This window comes from Pholcus phalangioides, unplaced genomic scaffold (assembly GCF_987345545.1).
Source record: "Pholcus phalangioides strain wild (caught in Gottingen) unplaced genomic scaffold, Ppha-v1.0 ptg000042l_1, whole genome shotgun sequence".
Classification (NCBI taxonomy): domain Eukaryota; kingdom Metazoa; phylum Arthropoda; class Arachnida; order Araneae; family Pholcidae; genus Pholcus; species Pholcus phalangioides.
Window position 1 is genome coordinate 132,330 of NW_028301628.1, and position 12,926 is coordinate 145,255.

The 12,926-nt window shown below is 38.7% G+C and overlaps 2 protein-coding genes across 2 annotated transcripts; one reads left to right on the forward strand and one right to left on the reverse strand.

The window, feature by feature from the left end:
- Positions 1-607: 607 nt before the first annotated feature.
- Nacalpha (nascent polypeptide associated complex protein alpha subunit) lies at positions 608-1,552 on the reverse strand. The gene has a single exon (XM_089254868.1). The coding sequence runs from the start codon at positions 1,412-1,414 to the stop codon at positions 725-727; it is 690 nt and encodes a 229-aa protein (XP_089110994.1). The 5' UTR covers positions 1,415-1,552; the 3' UTR covers positions 608-724.
- Positions 1,553-5,114: 3,562 nt separating this feature from the next.
- On the forward strand, positions 5,115-11,737 carry LOC149063830 (gamma-tubulin complex component 2-like). The gene has a single exon (XM_089254893.1). The coding sequence runs from the start codon at positions 5,186-5,188 to the stop codon at positions 7,757-7,759; it is 2,574 nt and encodes an 857-aa protein (XP_089111019.1). The 5' UTR covers positions 5,115-5,185; the 3' UTR covers positions 7,760-11,737.
- Positions 11,738-12,926: the final 1,189 nt, after the last annotated feature.

Below are 12,926 nucleotides of genomic sequence, written 5' to 3' on the forward strand. Positions count from 1 at the left end.
TTTTCTTTATAGCACTTTTACCACAATAGCACCAGTTTCAATTTTTTTGCGATCAGCATCTTAAGCCTTTCACATTATTGTGCTCATTACTCAAATATGCATCTTTATTCATCCATGAAACAATGGGAAAATAAATGACTAACCTCCAATCTAATGGATGGAAAATTACTCCAGTATTTAACGAAAGTGTCATATCACCAGAAGCTTAGTTTATTGCCCGAAATTCCACCGCTAGAATGGTTTGTAACACTGATCAGCATAAATAAATGGGGGGGGGGGGGGATTCATGTTGATTTTTGGTTTTACCTTTCTGTATTTTGAATTGTGTTTATTTTGTGGGTATCTAATATTGTGAAATTTTTTTAATGACAACTTTCGACGATTTTGAAGACATTTTGCAAACAAAAAGAAATCCGCAAAAACAGGGGTGTCAGAACCTTGCATATGTAATCTTAGCGCCTTGTGTTCCTATCCTTATCTGTAACCCTACAAAATACAGCCAAATTTGGTCTGGTGATAAAAAACAAGTCATCAGTACATCATATACCACGAGGAATTTCCCTCAATATAAATAATGCCAAAGCCTTGGAAATGAAAAATACAAAGCTTGGTGTTACATCTATAATTGTTGCAATATAACAATAGTAGTCAAGTTACATATTAAGGATAAATTTTTTTTTTTTTTTTTTTAAGATAACGCTGAGGATAGCAATTCAAGATGACATTACATGGTAAGCTCCATGATGGCGTTAACAATGTCATTACTATTGTTCTTGAGAGCCTTCACAGCTTTGCGGCGGGACACGTTGGCCTGAGACATGACCAGCTCGATGTCTCTTCCCTCGACGCCAGCCTCGTCAATCTCACCCTCGTCTTCGGATTCCTCCTCAATGGGCTGGGTGACCACAGCCTGGGATGGCTCGCCAGAGGCTCCGGCCGTGTCCGGGGTCTTGAACTTCTCTGCGGCGGCTACCTGGGCCTGTTGGCTGAGGTCCTCAATCTTAGCCTCGCCGAAAACGATGAACGTGTCCCCCGCGGGACTCTTGTAGATATCCGGCTTGGTGATGACAAACAGGATGTTTTTCGACTTGCGGATCGTAACCCTACTGACGCCCTGGACTTGCTTCAGGCCTAGCTTGGACATCAGCTTCCTGGCCTTCTTCTCGCCTCGGCTCTGTTTGGCCTTGCTCACGAGCTCCTCCGGTAAACCAGCGATCTGCGCCATCTGACTGGTAGCGCTCCCGGCGCCGGCAGCACCGCCGACGGTGTGGCCATTCTGTGTTTCGCCACCTTCCGGTGAGGACAATTCGTCGCTTTCCGATTCCGTGTCCGAATGGTGGTGGGACGATTGTTGTTGTTCGTTTTTGGACTCGGCCTTTGGCTCGTGCACGTCACCTACGCTCATTTGAGGCATTGCTGATGGAAAGGTTGCAAATCAAATATCACTGAGATAAAGACGAAATATAAAAACTGTTACTACCAACTTTAGAAGTTTCTAGCACAATAACAACCACGAGGGGAAATATTAGGAGAAACTGTGAGAAAAGTGTTGAGGTGGATAGTTTTAAGAAGTCATTTACAAACAATTTCTTTTCGGTTGTGTACCTCTAGTGGCAAAAATGAGAACGATTCAGAAAGTGGTGATAGAGATCAGGATCAAAAACGAACAAACTATCATCAAAAATGACTAAAGCCGGGTTTTCCTAGGAATAGGTTTGTTGCACAGTGAACCAAATTAGACTATTTCGCGCCGACAGAAACGTGTTACATAATCACGCTACGGGTTTGTGTTTTCCTAGCGAGACGCATCAGATCAGGGCGGCTATATAAATTATATGGCTTTGGCATCAGCTACTCTGTCGTCTGCATGCTACAGGTTTGAAGGGAAGGAAAAGAAAACACAATAGTGAAGAGAATATCGGCAAAACCGCGGCGCACGATGCATTTGACTCCTCCAGAAGCAGTCGGCCAATCACGCCCGACGTGAAGCGCTGTCGTAAGGCGTATTGCGCTCTGTAGGAAAACAGTCATGCTGCTTTTCTTACTGGTGAGGGAACGGCGTCTCGCGCTGGGGCAAACGCGTTGCGCGCGGTACAGGACACCTGCTCCTAGGAGTAGAATTTCTGCTCCATGTGCAGCGTGAAAACGCTGATTTGTTAAAAACTTGAAATTCAGGTGTTTTTGACCAATCAGAGTTTTCACACTGCAAATGCTGTAAAAACCTGCTCCTAGGAGTAAAACTTTTGCGCTATGTGCAGCGTAAAAACACTGATTGGTTAAAAACTTGAAATTCAGGTTTTTTTGACCAATCAGCATTTTTACGCTGCGCGAAATGTATAATTTCACGTCGGCAAAAACGTATTAGGTAATCACGCTGTGCGTTAATGTTTTCCTAGCGGGGCACATCAGATCAGGTCGGCTACCCAAGTAGTCGCCTGACGTCAAAAATGACGTGGAAATTTGGTCATTTTCTCTGAATGACGTCAGTTAAAAAAAAAATCACGTCATTTCAAAGTCATTTAATGACTGCGAACAGTAAAGGTCAGGAAATAACGTGATTCTTGATGACCTTAATGAAATATCAGGTCATTTCATGACCTTATTAGCCATGAAGGTCATTAAATGACGTGATTTTTTATGGCGTAAATGATTTTGCGTCATAAAAATCACGAATTTCTTTCCAACTGAAAAATTCTGTTCTGGATGAAAATATCAAAATTATCCAAAATGTTTGTCAATTAACCGTCAGAGGGTGTTTCAAAATTACCCTAGGCGTATTCGTTACTGGTTGTCACAAGGTAAATGAAGTACTTTTAATTGCGATTTTGTTTTGAATGGAAATGTAAAATTTTTCAATGAGTAATTGTTCATATAAATATATCAACACGTTATATAAATTATAATTGCATCCATATCATGTTTTTTACGGAAGATCAGAGGATCTGTGAATCTGTCAACAATTGAAAAAGATGCAACGAATTCTTTGACGTGTACGTTGAACTAAAAAAATGAATTTTTTTTAAATCTTTTTTTTTTTCGATAATTATAAATAACGCAAATAATTATATTTATAATTATATTACTATATTTTTCAAGGATAAAAAAATAAAAGAAAACGAAAAAATAACTGCCACCGGCTAAACTCAGCAAGAAATTAAACGGTAATTGTAATATAACTAATCAATACTTTTAAAGTCTATATTAAATAACACTTGGTGGTTACCGCTATGATAGAGCGATCGGTAGAGGCATGGCGTGAGATACTTAGGAACAATCCTCGAATGAACTGGGTTCGAATCCGACCTGCGCCAGAAAATCATACTTTTTTCAACTCCCGTCTCTTCAAATAGCGCCATCTACCTTCTGAAAGTTGAACTATTTGCAAATGGTCATTTTTTGACGTTATTTTTGACGTTTGCAAAATGGACATAATGACCATTTTATCACGTTTGAGACATTTTATGACTTCCAAAAAACGTTTTTATTGACGTCAGGCGACAACTTGGGTATATTATAGTACCCAAGTAGTCGCCTGACGTCAAATATGACGTGAAAATCTGGTAATTTTCTCTGAATGACGTCAGCCAAAAAAATTATCACGTCATTTCAAAGTCAATTAATGACCACGAACAATAAAGGTCAATAAATGACGTGATACTTGATGACCTTAATGAAATATCAGTTCATTCCATGACCATCATTAGCCATGAAGGTCATGAAATGACGTGATAGTAAATGGCGTAAATGATTTTGCGTCATAAAAATCACGAATTTCTTTCGAACTGAAAAATTCTGTTCCTTATGAAAATATCAAAATTATCCAAAATGTTTGCTGAGGAACCTTCAGGGGGTGTTTCAAAATTATTCTACGCCTATTCGTTACTGGTTGTCACAAGATAAATGAAGTACTTTTAATTGCGATTTTGTTTTCGAATGGAAATGTAAAATTTTTCAATGTAATTGTTCATATAAATTATAATTGCATCCATGTTTTTTACGGAAGATCAGAGGATCTGTGAAATCTGTCAACAACAATTTAAAAAGATGCAACGAACTCTTTGACGTGTACATTGAACTACAAAAATGAATTTAAAAAAATTTTTTTTTTCGATAATTATAAATAACGCAAATAATTATATTTATAATTATATTACTATATTTTTCAAGGATAAAAAATAAAAGAAAACGAAAAAGTAACTGCCATCGGCTAAACTCAGCAAGAGATTACTTAACGGTAATTGTAATATAACTAATCAATACTTTTAAAGTCTTCATTAAATAACACCGGATGATTTAATCATCGATGGCGTGATCGGTAAAGGCATGGCGCGCATGGACAATCCGCGAACGGACTAGGTATACTAGCGGCTAAAAATCCGACATTCCCAGGTGAACTTGGCCAATCACAGAGGAGCGGGAGTGAGTTACTCTCTAGGTATGAGTCCGACCTTCACCGGAAAGTCACACTTCCCACCCACCCCCCTCCGTCTCTTTGAATAGCGTCATCTATCTTCTGAAAGTCGAACTATTTGTAAATGATCTTTTTTTTTTTGACGTTTCCAAAATGGACATAATGACCATTTTATCACGTGATGTTTGAGACATTTTATGACTTCCAAAAAACGTTTTTATTGACGTAAGTCGACAACAGGAGCTTCTCTGGAAATTCAACAACCGGGCCACCATGTTTGTTGATATATGAGAATTTGAACGGCTTTGATCAGAGGTGAAAAAGTATTACGAATGTGCTGTCTCCTATGTTTTAAAACAAATACTTGTTTATAGTTCCTCGTTATTTTTCCAAATAATAGATAACAGCAGGAGTCCTATTGATGTGTTGTTCATTAATAACGTTCTACAACTGTTGGATAGATAGCAGCAAAAGCTTCAAATTCTATTTACACTTATCTGACCATATTCACCCGCAAAACATACGGAAATTCGTGATTTCAGAAAACTTGAGAACATTTGCAATTTCTAGTTGTCATGATAAATGACACCAAGATTTAAAACTGCCGTCTATTAATTGTCATTTTATTTCTTCAGTCGAGAAAAAATAATTGATGGAGAGACCAACGGATAGTCCTTGGTTCAAACCATGAAGTGTATATACATAAACAAATGTATAAATTCAACCGCCAAAAAGACGCCTTTTTAAATAGTGCGAGTGATTCTCCTCGATAAAATGGAGGAATTCAAAGTCCATCATTTGGTGAGTGAACTGATAAAAATCCTAGGGATGAAGGAGAGGATCAGTGAGGCGATATCCTGCGATGCCTACGTCGAACACTTGAAGAAGAACCAGACCCCGTACGTCACCGCGAGGACTTCATCGGTGTCCGCACTGACGAAATTGTCGTCGAGGAACCCGGATTCGGTCGCGGCGATAACTCAAAAGTACGAGGAGTTGAAGAAGCGGAACATTCGCACTCTGGACTCGTTCGTGCATTTATTGAGTGAAATCTCTTCGGATGATAAAGTGAAGAATCTTTTCGTCAAAAAGAGGACTGAATCCAAGCGCAGGTCCGGTAACACCTCTGATTCGTTCAAAGACGCCACCGGGGGATCGTCATCGGAGATGGCCAAAGCCATCACCAGCCATCAACAACTGATATCCGGTTTTGTTACGAACTACAATCTTGATACGAAGAAAAGGAGCACCACATCGGGTACCCACAAGTTTCCAAGGTGGATGCGTGAGCGGAACTATATGTCCTGGGACTTTGTTTCTGCACCTAGGATAGACAACATCAAAGTGGGTCCTATAGGAGTGCTGCCAAAAACTACTCAGGAGCGGCTGTTGATCAACGACCTTCTTTTCTGTTTCTCTGGCGTCGAGGGAGACTACATTACTGTCCGGCAGTTCCAGGAAGGGTCACCCGACGCAAAGGTTTTCGCTGTGGATGAAACTGCTGATGGTTGCTTACTGCAGCTGGCGGAAAAGATCTTGCCGGTCCTGTCAGATTATTCTACGATTACCAGATTCGTCGAAGAACGGTCTCATTTTGAGCATGGATTGGTGAACCATGCCCTGTGTGCGGCTATTCGGGATATGATCAAGGATTACTTCATTCTTGTGGCACAGTTGGAGCACCAGCATTTGTCGAATAATCTGTCGCTCCAGAAAATGTGGTTCTACCTGCAGCCAGCCATGTTGAAGTTACAGGTGATTGCCGATATTTGCGTAACATTGGATAAGGGCGAATGCCTCGGTGGTATGGTTTTGTCGGTTTTGCACGAAAAGGCATTTTCTCTCACTGGAGATGGCGCTTCGCAAGAGATTTGCTTTCATTTGGCAAAATGTGCATCTGTGCCATATTTTGAGATCCTAGAGAAATGGATATATAAAGGCATAATATCTGACCCATACTCTGAGTTCATTGTAGAAGATAACGAGCTCATTAAAAAAGATGACCTGCCTATAGAATACAGTGACGATTATTGGGAGAAACGGTACATCATCCGAAGAGAACAGATTCCAATATTCCTTGAGAAAGTGACGGATATCATATTGCGAACAGGAAAATACTTGAACGTTATCCGTCAGTGTGGCCACAACATTAAATTTCCTGACTCCAAACCATTCACTTACATGTCAAAAGAGCAGTTTTATTTTGAGAAAATATATAAGGCTTACCAGTTTGCGAGCAAGAAGCTACTTGATCTTCTCATGACAGACAATGATTTTAAGGGTAGACTGAGGTCTGTTAAGCACTATTTTCTATTGGATCAAGGTGACTTCATAATCCAGTTCATGGACATGGCAGAAGAAGAACTGCGTAAAGATATCGACGACATCATGCCCACTCGTTTGGAATCCCTTCTGGAATTAGCGTTGAGAACGAGTGCAGCTAACTGTGACAAATACAAAGACGATGTCAAAGTCGAATTGCTTCCCTATGACTTGCAGACCCAGCTTTTCAAAATTCTCATGATTTTGCCAGAGAACCAGAAAGATTACGACTCCATATCTGATGTAACGATCACGGGTCTTGAAGCCCTTTCTTTTGATTACGAAGTGAAGTGGCCGTTGTCGTTGGTGATAAACAGAAGAGCACTAGCATGTTACCAGATGCTGTTTAGACATTTGTTTTACTGTAAGTATGTGGAGGGTTTGCTCGGTCGAGTCTGGAGTCTTAATAAACTCGCAAAATTGTATCCGATCGGCATCTCAGCCTCATATTCGTCAGCTTTCGCTTTGCGCCAGCGGATGTTGCATTTTATCCAAAACCTTGATTATTACATAACACTGGAAGTGATCGAGCCTCATTGGGAATCGTTCAGGAGGAAGATGTTTCAGGTCTCGAATGTTGATGATGTCCTCGAGTGCCACAATGATTTCTTGAACAACTGCTTGACGGACTGCATGCTTACTTTCCCGGAGCTCTTGCAGGTCCTCGGCAAGCTCCTCAAGTTGTGTGTAGCTTTCTCTGCTTTCATGCAGGAAACTCATACGTTTGCCGCTGAAGCAGAATTCTCAAGCATGGGCGATACTCTCCTGATCCCTCTCTATGAGGAAACCGCATACAAGGATGGATTTGGTAAAGACATTGTTCATCAGTCGACTTTCCAGCAGCGTATTTGGAATTTTCAGAAGGATTTTGATTCCCTTTTCATCCAACTTCTCGAAATGATTGCTGATCTGAATGAGTCCAAGAGTAGCAGTAAAATGTCCAACATGCTGTATAGATTAGATTATAGTGGGTTCTACGCGAAGAATAACGAATCGTTGCAACGTAAACTGAATTTTAAGATGTAATTTTATGTTGTCGAAAGACTTGTTTGTTTTTGGTTATGTTTTTGTTTGTTGGACAAAATATTAATTTAATATTGACAATGTAAGGAGTGTTTATATGACACTTATTGCATTGCTGAGATCAATCGAACTAACATCCTAATTCGGGAATCTGATTGGTAGACAATGTTTATTCAAGAAGAATTTAGGTTTTCATGGCCTGGGTTGAAGTTAGAAGATTCTGGGCTGAAGAGTTACGAGTCCAAGTGGATTATCAAAAAATATTTTATTCATATCTGTGACATAAATTCCTCAGTGGAGATCGGCAGACATGACTGCTGACCACCCAGAGTTATTAAGTGGATGGACATCTCTGAGAGACTGTCTCAGGGGAGTCAATGAAATTATCTCTGTTGTCCAAAAATGATTGAGACTGAGTCGCGATAGTATTTGAGGAAAAGTGGTTTAAGCTCCATCAAGGTCGTGTTGTCAATGCAATTCAATTTGATTAAACTGATGCCTTTTTGACTGTAAATCATTATCACTCACGCTTGAGAAATTTATAGGCCTCGAGGCTGTGAACTCCCAAGCAGAATGTTTTGCAATATTCTGCAACGAGCCCTCTACTGACTAAAACTAAAAATTGCAATAATGCATTTTCTGCGCAGAAAAGTTATGTTCTTGAAAATTTTCCTGGGATTGCTCTGCTGTAGTACTTATTGAATTTTAAAGCGTATTCTGCTTTGGGAACTGTCAAAATTTATAACTCATTGATGACAGAAATGAAAAAGTATTTCTAGTCAACCAAGCCTGTTTTTCTGCCCTTTGGAACACAAGATTTTGATTATTTTTCTGTGCCCGATTTGTATGAAGGAAAGACTTTTTCTGGATATTTTGTTAAAGAGAACTGGGAAAGAAAAGTCTACTGGTCTAGGCTGGGAATTGAACACAGTCCTCTTGCAATCGCATCATCCATATACACCACGAGACATAATCATTCCTTCATTTATGTGGTGTAGCATGTGACGCCCTTTAATAGAGGCATAGTAGTCCCAGTCCTCCCTTTATTTCAGCAAATGCCCCCCCCCCCCAGGTGGCTGTAGTAGCGGAATTGAGATCATTTTGATATTTTTCTCGGCCCAATTTGTATGCAAGACTTTTTTCTGGATAAAAAAAAATCAAAATCATCTCAATCTTTGCTCACCTGGAGCCATTTTCTGAAGTTAGCAGAGGGCTACTATGCCACTACTTCAGCATGTCTCATTACAGAGCGCAAATAAGAAGGGATGATCATGTCTCCTGTGGTGTGTATGGATAGTGTGCTTGCCCAGATTGCAAGAGGACTGGTTCGATTCTTGGCAGAGACTAGGTGCCCTGACAAATTTTTAAAGACTATATTAAATTGTTTTTGGGAGCACCCAGTGCATGGTCTGGGAGTCTTAAGAGAAGGGTGGTCCTCACAACAATGAGATATAGTTGAAATTTAGGAGAATTTGCTATGGAAGGCCTCAAAAAAATCACTTTGCTCAGTGGTTCATGATACTCTTAAGATGGGCCTAAGAACCACAGATAAGCATTGATTAGGGAAAGGGGCACCTCATGTGAAAAATTTTGAGAACCACCAGCAACAGAGAAGGTTTACAAGGAACGTGTACGATGCAATAGTTTTTCCACATATGTACAGGATGCTGCTCAAATCCAATTTTTTCCTCAAATATTTACACGTTCATCTTCAGTTTTCTCTGAGTAGTGCAGTAGTAAGATGCTTGTCTTCCACCATGAAGGTCTACAGGTTCAGATCTGGGGAAAGAACATCAAAAACACACTCAGGTTCGATCGGTGGTCGCCTCCTGATAGATGGCACTTTCATTTCCAACCCAGCTCTACTGGTTGGAAATTTTCGTATGTCGATATGGCCAAAGTTGGTGTGACGTAAGATGTAGTAACCTCAGTCTCAATTGTCTCCAAACAGTGGAAAAGGCTCATAGACTGTACCCCCTCTACTAAAAATGTTTGCTGCATATTTGGACAGTACGTTTGGTAGTGATGAGAGATCCACAAATTCCAGGTCCTAATAGCAACTAGAAAATTGGTATCAGAATTTCAAATTTTCTCATCTCACGGTAAGGTGTGTCTGATAAACTGAAAAATGTAATAATCACTAAGTCCCAGATAAGTCAAAGAAAACTTATTTTTTAGGACCATTTTCCCAACAAAAAAAAATAAAAAAAAAGTTTAGCTCTCAAATAATTCTGCTGTCGCTGGGATTTTCCTCTCGATTTGCCAATCTTTGTGATAATTCACTTTGATTATTAGCTATGTATGGCCTGGAATCTTCTAAAAATATTTCCGTTGCTTTTATTTGCCTGAATGTTTGAGCCGACATCATCTCTTGAAATGTGATTATTTTCAAGAGAGATGCTTTTGCTTTCGTTGTATTATTCAAAATGCTCATTCGGGGCTGGTACTCGATTGTGAAACTGGAACTTTGTCTCACACATAAATGGGAGTAGTATTAAAGATAAATGCATTCGAAAATGAATTGTGCTTAATCTTCGTTTTCTTAAACTGCAATGATGTTCAAAAATTTTCTGTGTCACAAAGAGAGGGGGGATGAAAACTATTTGCTAAAAATACAATGTACAGAGTAATTACATTAAAAGTTTATTAGTTTGAAACACTCGGGAGAAATGACCTATGGACACACTGTCTCTAAAATCGGCTAGTTGCCAATTTTATCAGAACTAAAGTTTAACACTTTTAACGCTCCTTACACTCAAGATGCTGACGTATGCTTTCCCTGATTGAGCATGAAAGTTTCATTCCACCGATGATCTCCCCATTGTTTGAGATGGTGTGTTATATTTTCCAAATTTAGAAGTGAATTGTGAATCCACTTTTTATTGTATTATTTTCTCCCTCACTACAGCTTAATGTGTAAAAAAAAATACATGGTAAAATAATGTAGAGTATTACACATACATAAAGAAAAGAGGGGAGAAAGAATAGGAAACCTGTTCCTCTCAAATTTTTTCCTCTTATTTCCTAACATGTTAACAATACCACCACTTTTCGAGATTTATCTCTTGTAGCTCAACTGTGCATTATACAAATTTGTTAACTAAAGCTTGGACGTAACGGGGTGATGTGAATTACCCTGAAAATATTGCTATATTAACATCATCTGAACACTGATGATTCTCTTTCAGCTAATTTATACCATTTCCACATCCTCCAGTTCATTTGTCAATGGATATAAAGTCCTGGTTGTTAATTGAAAGATAGGTATCATTCACCCCAGTGTGTGTAACTAAAATGGAACATAATAGTCTTTAATTAAAAAAATTCTGAAGACAATATTTAACACAGAATATCAGTGCTTTTCGTCATATGGTCTGCATGACATCTGAAAATTATCCACAAATATCAATATTATTTACATAGGTTCAACTAAAGTTAGTGGTCTGTGAAATTATTCCAGACATTTTCACTAATCCTTGAGTTCAGAAAGGTCGAGCAACGCTGCAGTATGTAGAAGTGCTGTTTATGTACCTGTTTGATCTTCGAAAATTATATATGCATATCATTCCATGTTCTCTAATCAAAATTGCCTGAAAAACTACCAGATTTTTGAACTTAGCAAGATGGAAATATACTGTAATTTGAAAAAAATACCTAACCAACAAAGCTACGAAAGTGCCATACGTTTTGCTCTGCGCCCAATGTATCCCCAGAACCCCATTATTGCAAGCTTTAGAAAAAAATTTATATTTGTATAAATACAGTGTAGATTCAGAGAGATGCTGCTATTGTAATAATACTAAGCATTGAATTTCAAAGTATGTATGTTACAGACAGTATTACATTAATTATGAATGAATATAAATGTATGAAAAAATTGGGCTATAATATTAATAGCCTGGTCTTTGTATCTGTCTTCTTGTCGCTTGGTATTTTGTGTTTAGCATTATTGTAGTTAAATAAAATAAGCTGGGAATATAATTGTGATGATTGTAGTCATTTACATATATAACTCCAATATTGGCTATTATTATTATTTTTTTCAGATTAACATCCACGAACAACATTGAGTTTAGCTTTTAAATGCACATTGAAAAAAATATTTGTGGAAAGATCCAAAAGTGTGTTCTTGGGGGACTTGCAGTAGAATTTCAATTAATTCAATACCTTGAAATACCAATATAGCAACCATTGTCAGCAATTATAGATGTTTGCCACCTATGCGGCTTTTACTTGATCTGATAACAAAAAATGATGTCCTGGCAGATTTTGCTTTACATATGGAAATAAGTAATCCTTAAAATAAATACTATTAGGGACTGATGTACTTTTCCACATCTCGGGTCATTTACAATCAACAAACTCCGCAATTTGGAATAAAATGGATTTATATATATTCCAGATGGTGGAACAGTGAACACAAGAAGCATTATACAGACATTTTACTTTGTTAATGACAGAACATTCATTGCAAACAGCCTGAGATGTGGCAAAATATAGCCTTCCAATCATGAGATAAGACTTGGCAATATCATGTCAAGCCACATTGAACGGGCAGGACTCCCACTTATCTTACAAATACAGCACCACAAGAGGCAAAACGTCCAACAAGGTGGCTTACTTTTCCCACTATGTAGTAAAATGTCCCACTTTCTAGGTTATGCCCTATTTTTACTATTTTTTTAACTAAATCTTGTGAACAAAATTTTGGATCCTCCTACCAGGGTGTAACTAGGATTTTTTTTTTTGGGGGGGGAATCAGACATGATATTGCTGCCCTCACCAATGTAAAATCTGATGATTTTATAGCAGTGTTTTTTGTTACCTCCTAGAGATTGCTATCCAAGGCAGTTGCCCCCAATTTCCCAGCCCTACTTTCTTTCAAACCGAGCAAAACTCTGGCTATCACCATGGGCAATTTACTACCTAGCGAGTTGAGCCAAAAGTGGAAGTGTGTGTATCTAGTGTTGTGCCTGATTTTTCAGTGCTGCCATCTAATATTTCAAAAGTGAAATGTAATGATTGAATATTTATACCATTTGTAGGCATGTTGCTCTCTGTGGTAAGACTTTTTAATGAGGAGATCGGCTCGCATTCGCACCTTGAAGTTGTGAACCACAGAAAACCAACTTCAGCCGACCACCACTTTTGCACCGGTGAGGTTCGAACT

Excerpts from the sequence above, each read along its gene's own strand:
- LOC149063830 (XM_089254893.1), top strand. The coding sequence starts at position 5,186 with ATGGAGGAATTCAAAGTCCATCATTTGGTGAGTGAACTGATAAAAATC.
- Nacalpha (XM_089254868.1), bottom strand. The coding sequence starts at position 1,414 with ATGCCTCAAATGAGCGTAGGTGACGTGCACGAGCCAAAGGCCGAGTCC.